General features: G+C 35.7%; 1 protein-coding gene across 1 annotated transcript; it reads left to right on the forward strand.

The window, feature by feature from the left end:
• Positions 1-2,027: 2,027 nt before the first annotated feature.
• On the forward strand, positions 2,028-13,618 carry CXXS2 (thioredoxin family protein CXXS2). Its single transcript, XM_086444646.1, has 5 exons — positions 2,028-2,218; positions 3,480-3,546; positions 9,891-10,013; positions 12,149-12,271; positions 13,292-13,618. Exons 2-5 carry the CDS (start codon positions 3,526-3,528, stop codon positions 13,442-13,444), a joined length of 420 nt encoding a protein of 139 aa, XP_086300772.1. The 5' UTR covers positions 2,028-2,218; positions 3,480-3,525; the 3' UTR covers positions 13,445-13,618.
• The last annotated feature ends 286 nt before the right edge of the window (positions 13,619-13,904 follow it).

The following is a 13,904-nucleotide window of genomic DNA, read 5'->3' on the forward strand; positions in this document are numbered from 1 at the left end:
TCAATATCATTAAGGCGATATACTTGGTGTCTCACTCTTCACACCATCTCACGAGATAAATGAGATGACTCAGCCAAGTAAACTAGGATTTTCTAAATTTTGATTAAAATAATTAATTATTAAATATCTAATATAAATCAAACATAATTTTCTTATTAAATATTTTCTAATCTCTTTTATTATACTAAAAGAATTTATAATTATTTTAATTCAAATATATAAATAAATCTTTATAAACAGAAGTATATGATTTATCTCCTCCCCAAACGAGTTGACTCGTCCAAGACAACTCAATCTCCTCCATGGATGGGACGAGACGGAAAACCGAGTTTCGAAATCATCAGCATGGTTGATTAGAATCTTCACCCTCATCTCCCATCCCTTTCCCTTATGGTTTATGAACCAAGTGATGATCTTCAACGATGAAGGTGATCTCTGATTATTTAGTTTGGGTAAGTCTCTCTCTCATCTTCAATCTTATAGCGAAAAACCATTGATTTTTTATAGAGACACTATCATTTTTTAGGAATGGGTTGATGATGAGATTTTTTTTCACATGGTTTGGAGATAAGGGTTGTTTTATGCATAAATATAAATAAAAATATGAATGGATTTGAGAGAAAGAAAAGAAAAGAAAAAAAAAAGATTTTTTGAGGTTGAAGACGAGGGATTTTGAAATTTTTATTTGTTTTAAGGTCATCTTTCGATTGCTAAAATGGGAATCAAAGTATTAGTCAAAGTTTTGTCATGGGCTAAAAGTTTAGGAATGAATTGATTTTTTGTGATGATGATTACAAATTAACCGTAAAAATTGAGATTGAAGATGACGGATTCTGAATTTTTAATTAAGTAGTGGTGCCGGGGTGATACAAAGGTAACAAAATAATGTGGTGTCGCGCACGTTACCATAGATGTTTTTTTGAGAGATACAACTATAAAGCATCTACGGTTATGTGCACGCCACCACATCATTTTTATCACCTTTGTGTCATTCCAGCATTTTCCTTTTTAATTTGTTTTAATGGGTTAATCTAGGGCTGTCAACGGATAGCTATCCAATCGGATAGTACTATATCCGAATTCGAATCCGAAAATAAATGATACTATCCGAATTCGAATTCGAATTCGAATCCGATCGGATATCCCTAACAAACATTCGAATTCGAATCCGAAAAATACATCGGATATCCGATAATATCCGATTCGATAAAAATCCTACAAATACCATCATCCTCAAACTGTCGAAGTTCGCACAGTCGAACTCGAAACGACGAAACCCACATATTTTTTCGAAAAATCACTTCGTTCGGTTCGGATCGGGGAGAGAGAGACAGAGAGAGAGAATATTACCTGCATGCTTGCCGGCCGAAGAAGATGTGTCGGAGTTCGCACAGTTGAAACGACGAAACCCACAGATTTTTTCAAAAAATCACTCCGACCGATTTAGATCGGATCGGATCGGAGAGAGAGAGAGTACGTACCTGATGCTCGCCGACAAGAGAAGATAGATCGAAACCCGCCGTTACGTCGTCTGTTGTTTACGACTTTAGCCATTAAGGTGGGTTAGACAGTTAAAGAAGACGAAGTTTTAAAAATAAAATTTTGTTGTATGAAACGAATACATAACACATATATATACATATATAAAAGTTTCGTTGTAAAACATAAATACGTGATATATATATTATTATCAGAGCAGATGTTATCGAATCGGATATCGGAATATCCAAATTCGTATCCGAAACTCATTCGGATGTTAAAATGACATCCGAATCCGAAATTTTCGGATAATATCCGATTTTTCGAATTCGGATTTCGACTATCCATTGACACCCCTAGGTTAATCATGAGTTCAAATCCGAATTGGATATTTCCAGATATCCGATAACATAATCGGATTTGGAATTTGATAATGAATATCCATCGAATTCGGATATTAGCATATCCGATTCCGGTAATTTCGATTGACAGGTCTATTGGCCAAAATCTTGTTTGGTAATACCATAATTAATACCTCACGTTCTAGTTCACGCCTCAGATTATTATGGTAAACGATACGGGTGGGAACTGGCGTGGGAGTGTGTGTTTTACACATTTGGAAAAATAGATCTTAAAGCTCTGCTCTTTTTTCTTCCTCAAATTTCATAGAAAGCCTTTTAATTCCTTTTCTACTCTCACTTATATATCCAATCGATACAAGTTCTCTCCAGCCTCCAAGGTATGTAATTATTTCCTTTTATTTATTTATTTATAATATATGTTTCAAAATTGTCTTTGATTTTAGGGGTGGTGCCGCCTTTTGCTCATTTGATGATGAACTCAATTTTCCTGTTTATCTGAAATTTAATTTATTATGGAATAAAACCTTACAGAGGTTTAGGTGACCAATCCGTCTGTCACGTTTTCCTACAATTTTCAATCCCAATATTTGGGGTAGGCTCCATAGATCATAATCCTCCACACAGTCCCATCTAAAGCCACGTTTTTTTTTTCTGTTGTTTTTTGGTGTTGGGGGTGAGTTTGTTAATTAGGGGGAAACAAAGGAGGGATTGGTCGACCAACTTGAACAAATCCATGGTTTCATCTGTCCTGAATGGAGGAATTAAGGCGGGTATAATCGAACTGAACTGGTTGATTCTAAGCAGTATCCGTATGAAAGTATTTCCATCTTGTCGTCCAATCTACTTAAAACCAATATCCCTCCAAACTGTAAGTGACAACATTCATCAAGAATCCTACCATTTTTGTGTTAAAAGGCATAATTGAACTAGCTAGTAAAATGGGCAAGGGAAGGATCTCGATCTCATGCATGTGGAGTCGATAGAAAAGACAATGAGATCGTTCCCTTTTAAACATATGAAACATTTTCATCAATACCTTCACACATTATGGATAAATCAATAATGTTTCTCTCAGTTACAAACAATGAGATAAGAAGAACTACAATTTTTTAGCAAGACATGCATTGATTAACATAGTGAATAATATACGCACACAAAATGTATCTGGAAAAAAAAACCAAGAAGGAAAGTGCCGGTTTGGAAACTTGGTTAAAGTCTTGGAGTGTTGATACCACAACCTGGGTTCAAACGTCTTCACCTATTAAATACTAATCGCTACTCAACTTTCTTATTAAAAAAAATGCCCATTTGAATTTCCACAGGGTTGGCATACATGGTGAATAATGCCTACGTTGTTGCTGGGAGTTGACTAATTAATACCTCACCCCTCCCCCCCCACTATTTTGTTCAACCAAAAAAAAAATCTCATGTCTGTTATTCAGGGTTCATATGGTTTCCACTTTGTTTTTGATCGCTAATTGATCTATGAGAATTTGTTGGATGTTTTCTAGTATTCCTGATAGTTTATTGTTGTGATATTTCTTCCTATAATCAGATGATTTTTCTTTTATCTTTTAATTTCTCGTGGTCAGTGTCATGCATATTATTTATTAATTTAAAGGACTTTCTATTCTTTAGGGCATCGCTGCATTCATATCGCAAAGTTTCAGTACTCAAAACTTCAATGGGAAATTGCATGGACAAGGTAAGGCTTTTCATCTATTACATGCATTAGCTTAGAAGCTTAATATAGTTATTTCTTTGTTTCTTTCTTTAGAGGCACATTATTTTTTCAAAGACCAATTTATCTTTTATTTGCACCAATGTGCCTTCACTTCTTTACTTTCCTATTTTACTGGTAGTTGTATAATTCTTTTCTTCCTTTCTTAATAGTTAGTTGTACATCCCTTTTTCTTTTAATTTAAACTGCAAGCCACAGCCAGGGTTGAAATTGACTCTTTATTATTGTCCCCGTTGTTTTCAAACTTCATCGGGTTAAAAATCCCACAAGAAGAGTTTGTACTATTCATTGTTGTAAACAAGTTTACCCTAATATCAAATATCGTGCTGAACCCGTCGCACCTCAATTGGTTCACTTGAGGGTTTTCCCATCAAGATCGCATGGAAGCATGGCGTCCACAGACCTTCTTAGATGGAATTTCTTAACCCTTAAATGCCAGACCTTCTTTTGCCACTTCTTCCATTTCAAGGTTCGCCCTTTATGCTACATCTCCACAATGAAAAGTTCCTTGTAGATGCCGCTTCCCGTTTATCATCTTTATCCACCACTCATAACATGGTCAAGTCGAGAACTCTAATCTGTACAACCTCCATCTTTGGATTGACCAAATAAACTTTTTTTTGTGTGTGTATGTGTGTGTGTGTGTGTGTTAATTACAACCAAATAAACTATGGTTCTCTAGACCTGTCAACTGATGTCGTTATAATTTTGAAAAATTGATATAAAGTAGATATGGATAACGGATGACAATGTTCTAAGGATTAAAGTATTTGTTAGTAATGGATGCACATATGCTTTCCTGTAGCTCAAATATGTTTTATATGACGGTTCAACATGTATTGAATTGGCACAAGCAGATACCATGGTTTCAAAACTCAGCTGAGACTGAGACGTATTGTCCGAGTCATCTCTGTATCAGGCATGGATGAGACAGATAGACAAGTCAAATTTTCGGAAGAGATATAGAACCCCACGTTCATTTTTCATTTTTTTGAAAGAGACGTATCAGAAAACTCATCCGAGATGAGACGCGAAACCGAGTTTTAAAACCATGGCAGATATACACTACTTATCTTTTAGCTGAGAATATTAAAAAGATATGTTCAATTAAAATACTATGCTTGAAGTAAACACATCCATGCATTTGGCTGTAGACAGAATTGAATGGAGGAATGGGATTCATTCTGCCAACCTTAAGTATTTGGGACAAGGCTTTGATGATGATGATATTTATGTACTTCTAGCTGTGTAAAAGTAGGAAGCTTGTGTACGCAATACAGTGTTCTTTGTCGGTCAAACATGACTATACTTATGTTTTTAGTAAATGTTTATTGCAAGTAAATTCTTTCCTCACCTTCAAACCAGGGGCAGACCCAAAAAAGTTCATTTGCTGGACCGAACTAAGTTTATGAAAATAAAATTTGAAAAATTATAAATTATATATATATAATATAATTCTTATTACATATTCTTACTTCAAAAAAAACAAAACTCAAACAAAAAAACTAAGCTTGATTAATAAAAATCATAATTTCATACTAAGGTCAGAAACAAATAAATACTGATAAAAAATAACATTGAAAATTGATGAACACCTTATTTTCATAAAAGTTGATGGAACCATAAATTCATCAGGGTTTTAAGTGAATAAATCCTAAATTACAGACCTCAAATGCCTCAATGCACTATCTAGTCGATCAAAATTAGCACAACCCTTCTTTTGCATGAAGAAATTAAAAATGAACCTTCTTTAATTTTATTTCCTTGAATCAATTAAAAGAAAAGAATAACAGATTAAGAAACATTCATTATTACATTTTTTATATTCTAGAAACCTAAAAGAGCAAATTATTGAAGGGAATAAATCAAATGGGTGTCCAACAATAATATCTACAAAAAGTGCAGAAAATAATACTTACCAAATCCAAAGACATGTAGCAATTTGGTTTGAAAGAATTTTTATTTTTTGAAAAGTATAATATATTGATCAAAGAGGGGAAACAAGAAACAAAGAGGCCGAGAGAGCCTCAAGAGCAACAAAGAAAAGAAAAAACAACGTCAATGATTACATAAAGAATCCCATCTAAAAGCAAAATCATTAAAAGTAGTCCCCGCGAACTCATATTCTGCTTTGACTAGAGATATAACAAACCCAAGATCTCCAAGAAACCTGCATGAGAGCTACTACTCTTATTATTGAACACTCTGTTGTTTCTCTTGTTCCATACTCCCCAAGCAATAGCCGAGGGAAGCATAGCCCAAAGGATCCTTTTCTGGTGTGGAAGGCGTTGCTGGTCCATTCTACCAACAACGAGGAGAACTTACAAGGAAGGACCTAGTTAATACGAAAAAGACCAAGAAAGGTTTTCCAAATCTTATAAGAAAAACAACAATGGACTAGAATATGATTAAAAGATTCCCTATCACTCAAGCAGAGGGGACAACAATTAGGAATGATCCAACCCTACACAATCAAATCATCCAACGTAAGAATCCTTCCAAGGGAAGCCAACCAAACAAAAAATGATATTTTAGAGGTAACTAACCTGGACCAACTGATTGATCCTAATAGGGATCGCTCTGCATCGGAAGTAAGCCACTTATAGAAAAACCTAAAAGAGAATCTCAAATCCTTAACCCTTGTCCATTCCCACTTATCTTGTTCGTTGTCGTTGAGGTGAAACGTGTGCAGAAGATCAAGGAAAGATGTCACCTCGATTAGCTCCCAATCATTAAAGTTTCTCCTAAACCCCAGGTCCCAAGTAGGACCAAATTCATTGCAAATCAAACACTGCTGGATAGAGCGGTTTTTCTTAATAAAACAGGCGTACAAAGACGGAAATTGGATTGCCAGAGGCGATGTGCTGCACCAACTATCCTCCTAAAATCTAATTCTATCTCTCACACCTGTTTTGATTCTAATCCCTCTCTCGAACTCATCCCTCCCTTTAAGAACCCCTTTCCAGACACTACACCCATACGGGTCTTTGGACTCACCGCTATACCAGCCTAACCTCCTCTCCCCGTATTAGGCTTTAATAACCTTCCTCTACAAACTACTCCTCTCTTTGCCAAAACTCCAAAGTCACTTCCCTAATAGAGCTCTAGTGGCTAATCTAAGCCCCCTTATACCCAGCCCCCCGTTCTTTTTAGGTGTGCAAATAACTTTCCATCTGACCAAATGATACTTTCTCCTACCATTCCTGTCATTCCACAAAAATCCCTCATCAGCCTTTCCATCCTAATTTCGACGGACCTCGGAAGTGTGAATAACGAAAAGAAGTAAATTGGAATAGTCGATAACGTGCTTTTGATCAAAGTAACATTCCCTCCTTTCGACAAATAATTGGCCTTCCAAGTGCTCAATCTTTTCTCCAATCTCTCAAGCACCCCATCCCAAATTTTGATACTATTATATGGTGCTCCCAACGGTAATCTCAAATATGTCGTGGGCAGGGTATCATACTCACAGCCCAACGCTGCGGCCGTCAAATGAATATATGTTACCTCTCCTACTCCAAAGAGCTTACTCTTCTGCAGATTAATGTGTAAACCTGACATAGCCTCAAAACAGTAGAGTAAAACACGAAGTACTCTCACCTGATCCCTTGAATGTTCCAGAAAAACTAGTATATCGTCCGCAAATTGTAGGTGAGAAATCATAGGTCCAGCTTTCACTCTAAACCCCGAAAGCTTGTCTAAATCTGCCGTTTTGGTAAATAGTCTACCCAAGGTTTCAACTATAATAAGAAACAAGAACGGAAATAATTGATCCCCTTGCCTCAACCCTCTCGATCCCCTAAAGAAACCAGCCGGACTCTCGTTGACAAGAATCAAATAAGAAACCATTGTAACACATTTCATTATTCAACTGATCCACTTCTCTCCAAAACCCATCCTCCTCATCAGGTACTCTAAGAAATCCCAATTCACGTGATCATAAGCCTTTTGTAAGTCAAATTTCCCTATCATACTCCCTTCCTTATTTTTAATCCTACAATCAAGACATTCATTGGCCATCAACACTTCATCTAAAATTTGTCTACCCCTAATGAAAGTCCCTTGCTCGTCACCAATCAGATTAGGGAGAATTTTTTTCAACCGGCTCGCTAGCACATTGGATATAATCTTGTACACTGAACTAGCCAAACTAATTGGTCTAAAATCTTCTATCCTATCCGCCCCGATTTTCTTAGGGATCAATGCCACAAAAGTGTTGTTAAGACTATACTCCAAACACCTCTTATCTTACAATTCCTTGATGAACTCCATGAAATCTCTCGAGACAATATCCCAACAATGCTTTAAGAATTCCATGTTAAAACCATCTGGTCCCGGTACCTTATCCCCACTCATCAAGAAAAGAACAAATTTAACCTCCTCCTCCCCTATTTGTCTTTCCAACCACACCCTCTCCTCCTGATTCAAAGACTTAAACTCTAGAAGTAATTGATCTCAACATGAAAGTGGAATCGTAAGTAGGGTTTCTTGTTGATAAAGTTAAAAGAGAAGGGATAACGACACAAATCAGACGCGAAATTGAGAATTGTGGGTTTCTACAAGTTTTTTAAAATAATAATGACACCCCTCTCAACAATTAATAAAATAGAAATATCTCATCAATTAATATAATATATTTCTAGAAAAAGTGGAGTAGGAGGAGTTACAAAATTTGGATATCACAAATGCCCCCACCTTTACATTTAAAAATGGTCACTTTGATAAATAAATAAAAAAACCAGAGCATAATTCAGGATTGGAAATGTTCAAGTATATTTTGGCAACAATAAACAATAATTACAACATTTTGAAACATACCGTTTGTACTATAAAATACCATTTTTCAATAATATTTAAATAACTCATGTAATTTTCAAATAATAAGCCACTATTCGGTTAGGTCCAAATTTGTAAATTATTCCAAATCTTTGAACTGTATAGTTATGTTGGGTGTGTTTGGAAAAGGAGAGTTCATCATGAAAGTTGAACTTTCGAGAGTTTGAGAGTTTAACTCTTGAAGTTAAACTCTCAAAAGTTGAGGGTGGGAGTCAATTAAAACTTTTGTGTTTGGTAGTTGTGACAATTCATCTTCCCTCTTACTTTTTTTCCCCAAATTGCAAAGAGAAAAAAATTTCCAAAAACATCAAAAACCAAATCAATACAGAGCAAAGGATTTTCATAAAAGAAAGGATTTGAGTTTTATGCAAGCTTATGATGGAGAAGAAGAACGGAAGATGGATTTAGGGCATCTATAGCATACATGAGAGAGAGAGAGAGAGAGAGAGAGAGAGAGAGAGAGATTATGTTGTCTTCACCTTCAAAGCTCTGTAACAGAAAAACTCTTAAAAGGGCCTAAAAAAGATTTCATAAAGATTCCTTGTTTAAATAACCAAAAGAACGAATATTAATTCTCAGATGGAAGCAAGAGAAAATGAGGTAGAAAACTCCAAAAGCCAGTGGAAACCATGGATTTTCAAATGGCTAACCTTGCAACCTCCTACTCGACAGCCATGGAAGACATTTTCCATCAATCAAGTTGAAATCATGGATTCCAATCCACCACCAACTGCTCGTCAAGGGCAGGGCAGACCATGATAGCGAGAAGCTTTTGAGAATGCTGTGTTTTGAAGGGTTTCACGCATGAACTGTTGAGAGTTGACAACATTCATCAGATATGATGAATGTTGAAATACCCAAAAAGAGGAGAGCTGGGGTGTTGGCGAGTTGGCAACCATCGCAGGTTGACACGGTCAAACACCAAATGTTGAGCAACTCGCGCGAGTTGCCAACTTTCACGCATAACTCACGGTTTTCAAACACAGCCTTAATCTTCTTTAAAATGCTAAAAGTATAACCACAATTTAGGTCTTATGTTTCCTTTCCCACAATGTAGGTCTTATGTATCATCTCTCTCACATGGAGTATTCTTAAAATTTTAATTTGTCTGCTTAAAAAAACATTTTTAAGTTATTTAATTACATGTGTGGTACACTTGATTTTGTCCTTAATTGATTCTTCCAAAAATATTCTAGCAGAAATCATTTTCGAGAAAATGGAATCAAACATTTCCTCAAAACTTTTGTATGTTAAACCCCCACACAATGATTTTTATTCTTATTATATAATTTTTTTTATATGTATTTCTGAGTTTAAAGAGAGTGAATTTCCATTTTGAGACAACTAATTCTTTTGTTGGTTCCTTAGTGTTAATTCTAAAGTTTGGTTTAGTATCTCATCATGCTAATTATTGGTTTTAGACCTTATCACATCATTTTCTGAATGACATTCACTGTACACAATACTTGCAGTTTCGTCGTAAGGAAGTTGATTCAGATCATAATATAGACTTTGGCAGCGGACAGGTGCATCTTATAACTACGACCGAAGCTTGGGATGAAAAGTTATCAGAAGCAAGTAGGGATGGCAAGATTGTAAGTTTTGGGATGTTCCATTCTCAAGTTGGGAAACATATAAAATAATTAATGAGATGCTGTAATTGAATGGTTTTGTGGGATCTACTATGTTGGAACCAACAGTAAAGTTTTATATGTTGCTCCAAAACTATCAAAAAAAAAAAAAAAAAATCTTTCTATTATATCCCTGCCTAATGTAGGTCCTTCTAACTTGACCTGGTGATGGAAACTTGCTTTATGATGAAGTTAATTTGCGAAACCAAGGTTTTTGCTTGCAATATGAAAGACATGCACAGAATACATTGTGAAGATTAAATGGTTGTGGGATCCACCATCATCGGTCCCGAAATCTAGTGTTGTGCATTGTCTTAAGCTATGTAACAAGGACATAGCACTTTGGATTTTTTCCTTGTCAAAGACATATCAACACATGGTGCCCCAACATACATTACATGAGAGGTAGTATCAATTGTCAACTAATTTTTTTTAATGATTTCTACACAAAAAAAAAAACTTTTGAAAGAGGTTTGGTGGAATCCATCTTCCATAGACTAATTAGTTAAATTACTATACGCAAATATGGTTGACCATTAGAATTTTTTATTTTTTTTTTTTTTTTTTTTTTTTTTTATTTTTTTTTTGGGGGGGGGGGGGGGTGGTAGGGTAGTGGTGGTGGGTGGGGGCAATGAAGTTATGATACATTCCAAAAATTATGGGATAAGGTATAAATGATGATGATCACCATGTTGGACAACTCTGGCTGTGTAGTATATTTTTTTCCCACACGACATTGTCTATCCCAAGCTCAGATGAAGGAGGAGAGTTATGTCCAGTTGGCTGTTTTTCATCTAAGTTCATGCTTTGGCATTCCCCAGATGTGATGCATTTTAGTGGAACCTGGTTGCAGTCGGAAACGGTTAGAATCTTTATAAACATACATGAATTTATAGAAGACTTGGTTTTAGGAAAAATCAAATTAAGGAACAAAATTAATGTACTGTTGGGATATGCTTCGATGATGATGATAGGCGCCATGTCAGACATATCATACCCATGTTGGATATTGAGACACATGTTCATGTCCTTGTTACATAGGTTGTAAGCAAACAAGCAGAGCATTGCTTTACTCTGCAATTTTGTCAGCACCATGGGTTGTCGAATCCATAGCACGAGAACCTGTTGTGGCATTTTATATGCCGCTCACAAACTATAAGATGGGGCCCCTTACAACATCTCTGCTGAGAAGGCTGAAATAGTCTGTGTGGCCATCCTTAGCTTTTTGATGAGGTCAATTTGACAAAAATTCGTTTTGTGGTGCCATTTGAAAAACATGCTAATTTCTGTTGGGCATATGCATACCTTTTTCCTTGTCACCCATTGGGCAGTTCATTGTTAATTATTACCAAGAACATTGTTTTGCATATCTTTCCTACAAGCATGGCTTTACATTTTATTTCTGTCCAGTGTGTATGAAGCTGGTTTTGGGCTAGGAGATCTACTAAGTACATGGATGCGATGATGTGGGCAGAAACATCATCCAATACCACCTACAAAATGAAATACCCTTCCTCTTTTTCATTAACACTTATTGACTTCTTATGTGTCAGCTATTATTAGTTATCAAGTTTTCATTTCATGTTTCTGATGAGCTTTATTTGGTATTTGTTTTTTTGGCATTTTTTGCTTCACCTCCTTAATTAATTGGTTGAATTTGCAAAACATCCAACATTTCCAATTTGTTGGCATCTCCCCCCCCCCCCCCCCCCCTCTTTGATTCAGGTGAACATTATTGGTAAAAAATATCCATACATACCCAGCCTCTGGATGTCTTACCGGAACGCCTATGGAACTTCAAAATTACAGTGGCAATTGAGGTGGATTGGATGTTCTGTATTTTGATTTTTCCAAAAACCTGTTAAAAAAACCGAGAGAAAACTCCTTAACATGTCTGAAGGTAGGATATTCATGGATATCTATGGTCAATAATGTTTACATGATTCTTAGGGGTAGATGCCAATAAATTTAAATTTTTTGGTGTTTTGCTGATTAGGCCTATAAACTAGGAGGTAAAGCAAAAAAAACCTCTTTTTTTTTTTCATGGAATATCTTGCAATTTTTTTTCATTTAGGATGTTCATTTTTATTGTTCAACAGGTGTTAGTCAACTTCACTGCAACATGGTGTGGTCCCTGTAGAATGATTGCACCATTTTATAGTGAGCTGTCTGAGAAATATCCTTCTCTCATGTTCCTTGCGGTTGATGTTGATGAACTAACTGTAAGTAATTACCTAACTTACCCACTTGGCTTTCTAGTCTGTGTGTGTGCATGTATGGTAGAGGTAAAAAAGTGCTGAGCAAATTTTTTTAAAAAAATTCACTAAAATGATTGTTTGCTCTTCTAAATGTACAAACTTTTGTTCTGCTATTCGTGAATAATGTTGGAGTTAAAAGGATTGCACTTCTGTATGAGGAGTTAAAGAATAATTTTTCCTTAGAAAATGCTATGTCTAACACAAGTAGGGCAAACTCTTTCTCTATTTATATTCCTTGGAGGACGGGATGACCGTCGGGAGGAAATGATTTTTTAGTTCTATTTTTATTTTATGTATGCAGTTTTAATCTCATTCAACATGATTTTATGGTAAGCTCATGTGTAACAATGGAAAATGATTATGGACTTGTTACAAAGTAATGCACAGAGTAAGGTGTGTTTATCCAGGCATTCATTTTCCAATGGAAACAGCTAGGTTTGGTGTGGTATATGAGGAACACAGAACATTGAATGCTAATTGTATAGATATTCATTCAAGGTTCTCCTTTCAAAACTGAATCTGTGTGTCCCCTCAGCCAATTCACAGGTTGCACAAACCCAAACTTGTACAATGTTTTACATTGAAATGGAGACCATTACAATAAAGTTATTATCTTTATATAACATATTCATCATGCATAATATGTCAGGTTTCCTGGATCCTCTGTCTACTTCATGACCTACTTTTGACAAAAATTAAAGCCTCACCCACTAATCAGTTACCATGAGTCTTACCCATAAATTCCCATGAGATAGCCGTACTATTGAACCCTCTTTGAGTCTGAAATCCCTTGTTTTATGTACGAGTGCCCATACACCCATCCCCTCTATGGGCTCCTCTAATATAACTAACGTGTTCAAAATGCTATCAAAGAAATGGATGTTAAATTAATAAATGAAGTTTAGTGCGTTTTTCTTTTAAAACTATCTCATCTGAATTTTCTTGATGATATAAATGAATTTTGAGTGGTCTGATGTGGTGCAGGAATTCAGTTCTTCGTGGGATATACGAGCCACACCCACTTTCTTCTTTCTCAGAGATGGGCAACAACTGGATAAGCTTGTGGGAGCCAACAAGCCAGAGCTCCAAAAGAAGATTATTGCTGTTGCTGATGCTGTAAATCACTGCTCTAAATGAATTTGCTGTCACATGTACCGGATTGCCTTCTTTGTATGTTTTCAGGAAAAAAAGAGATCTGTTTTTTTGGTGTATTATAAGTAGTTCATCGAACACTTTTTTTCCATGTTTTAGATGATATGTTGAGCCTTCATCAAGATCATTTATTTAAAGCTAAGAGCAAGGTTTGAGATATTCTTTGTTCTTGTTTGTTAATGTGACCGTGATGGATCTATTCCCTCTTGTTTACAATGTAACAGGGAAGCATGTGCAGTGATGCCAAGTATTGGAATTGTTATGGCATCCAAAAGAGGCCTAGAAATCAACAGTCTGATTGACTGTAATCTAATCCCACCACATTGAATTAAATCTTGATCATTAGCGATTCAATCCAATTAAATAATACATTGTGACCAATAAATCCTCCTCGAAAAGAGGGTTCCAGGTTCATTATTTATAAGGTTCATCTAATGATATTGGT

The sequence above is a fragment of the Akebia trifoliata genome, chromosome 6 (genome assembly GCF_017979445.1).
Source record: "Akebia trifoliata isolate Shusen 1 chromosome 6, ASM1797944v1, whole genome shotgun sequence".
Lineage (NCBI taxonomy): Eukaryota > Viridiplantae > Streptophyta > Magnoliopsida > Ranunculales > Lardizabalaceae > Akebia > Akebia trifoliata.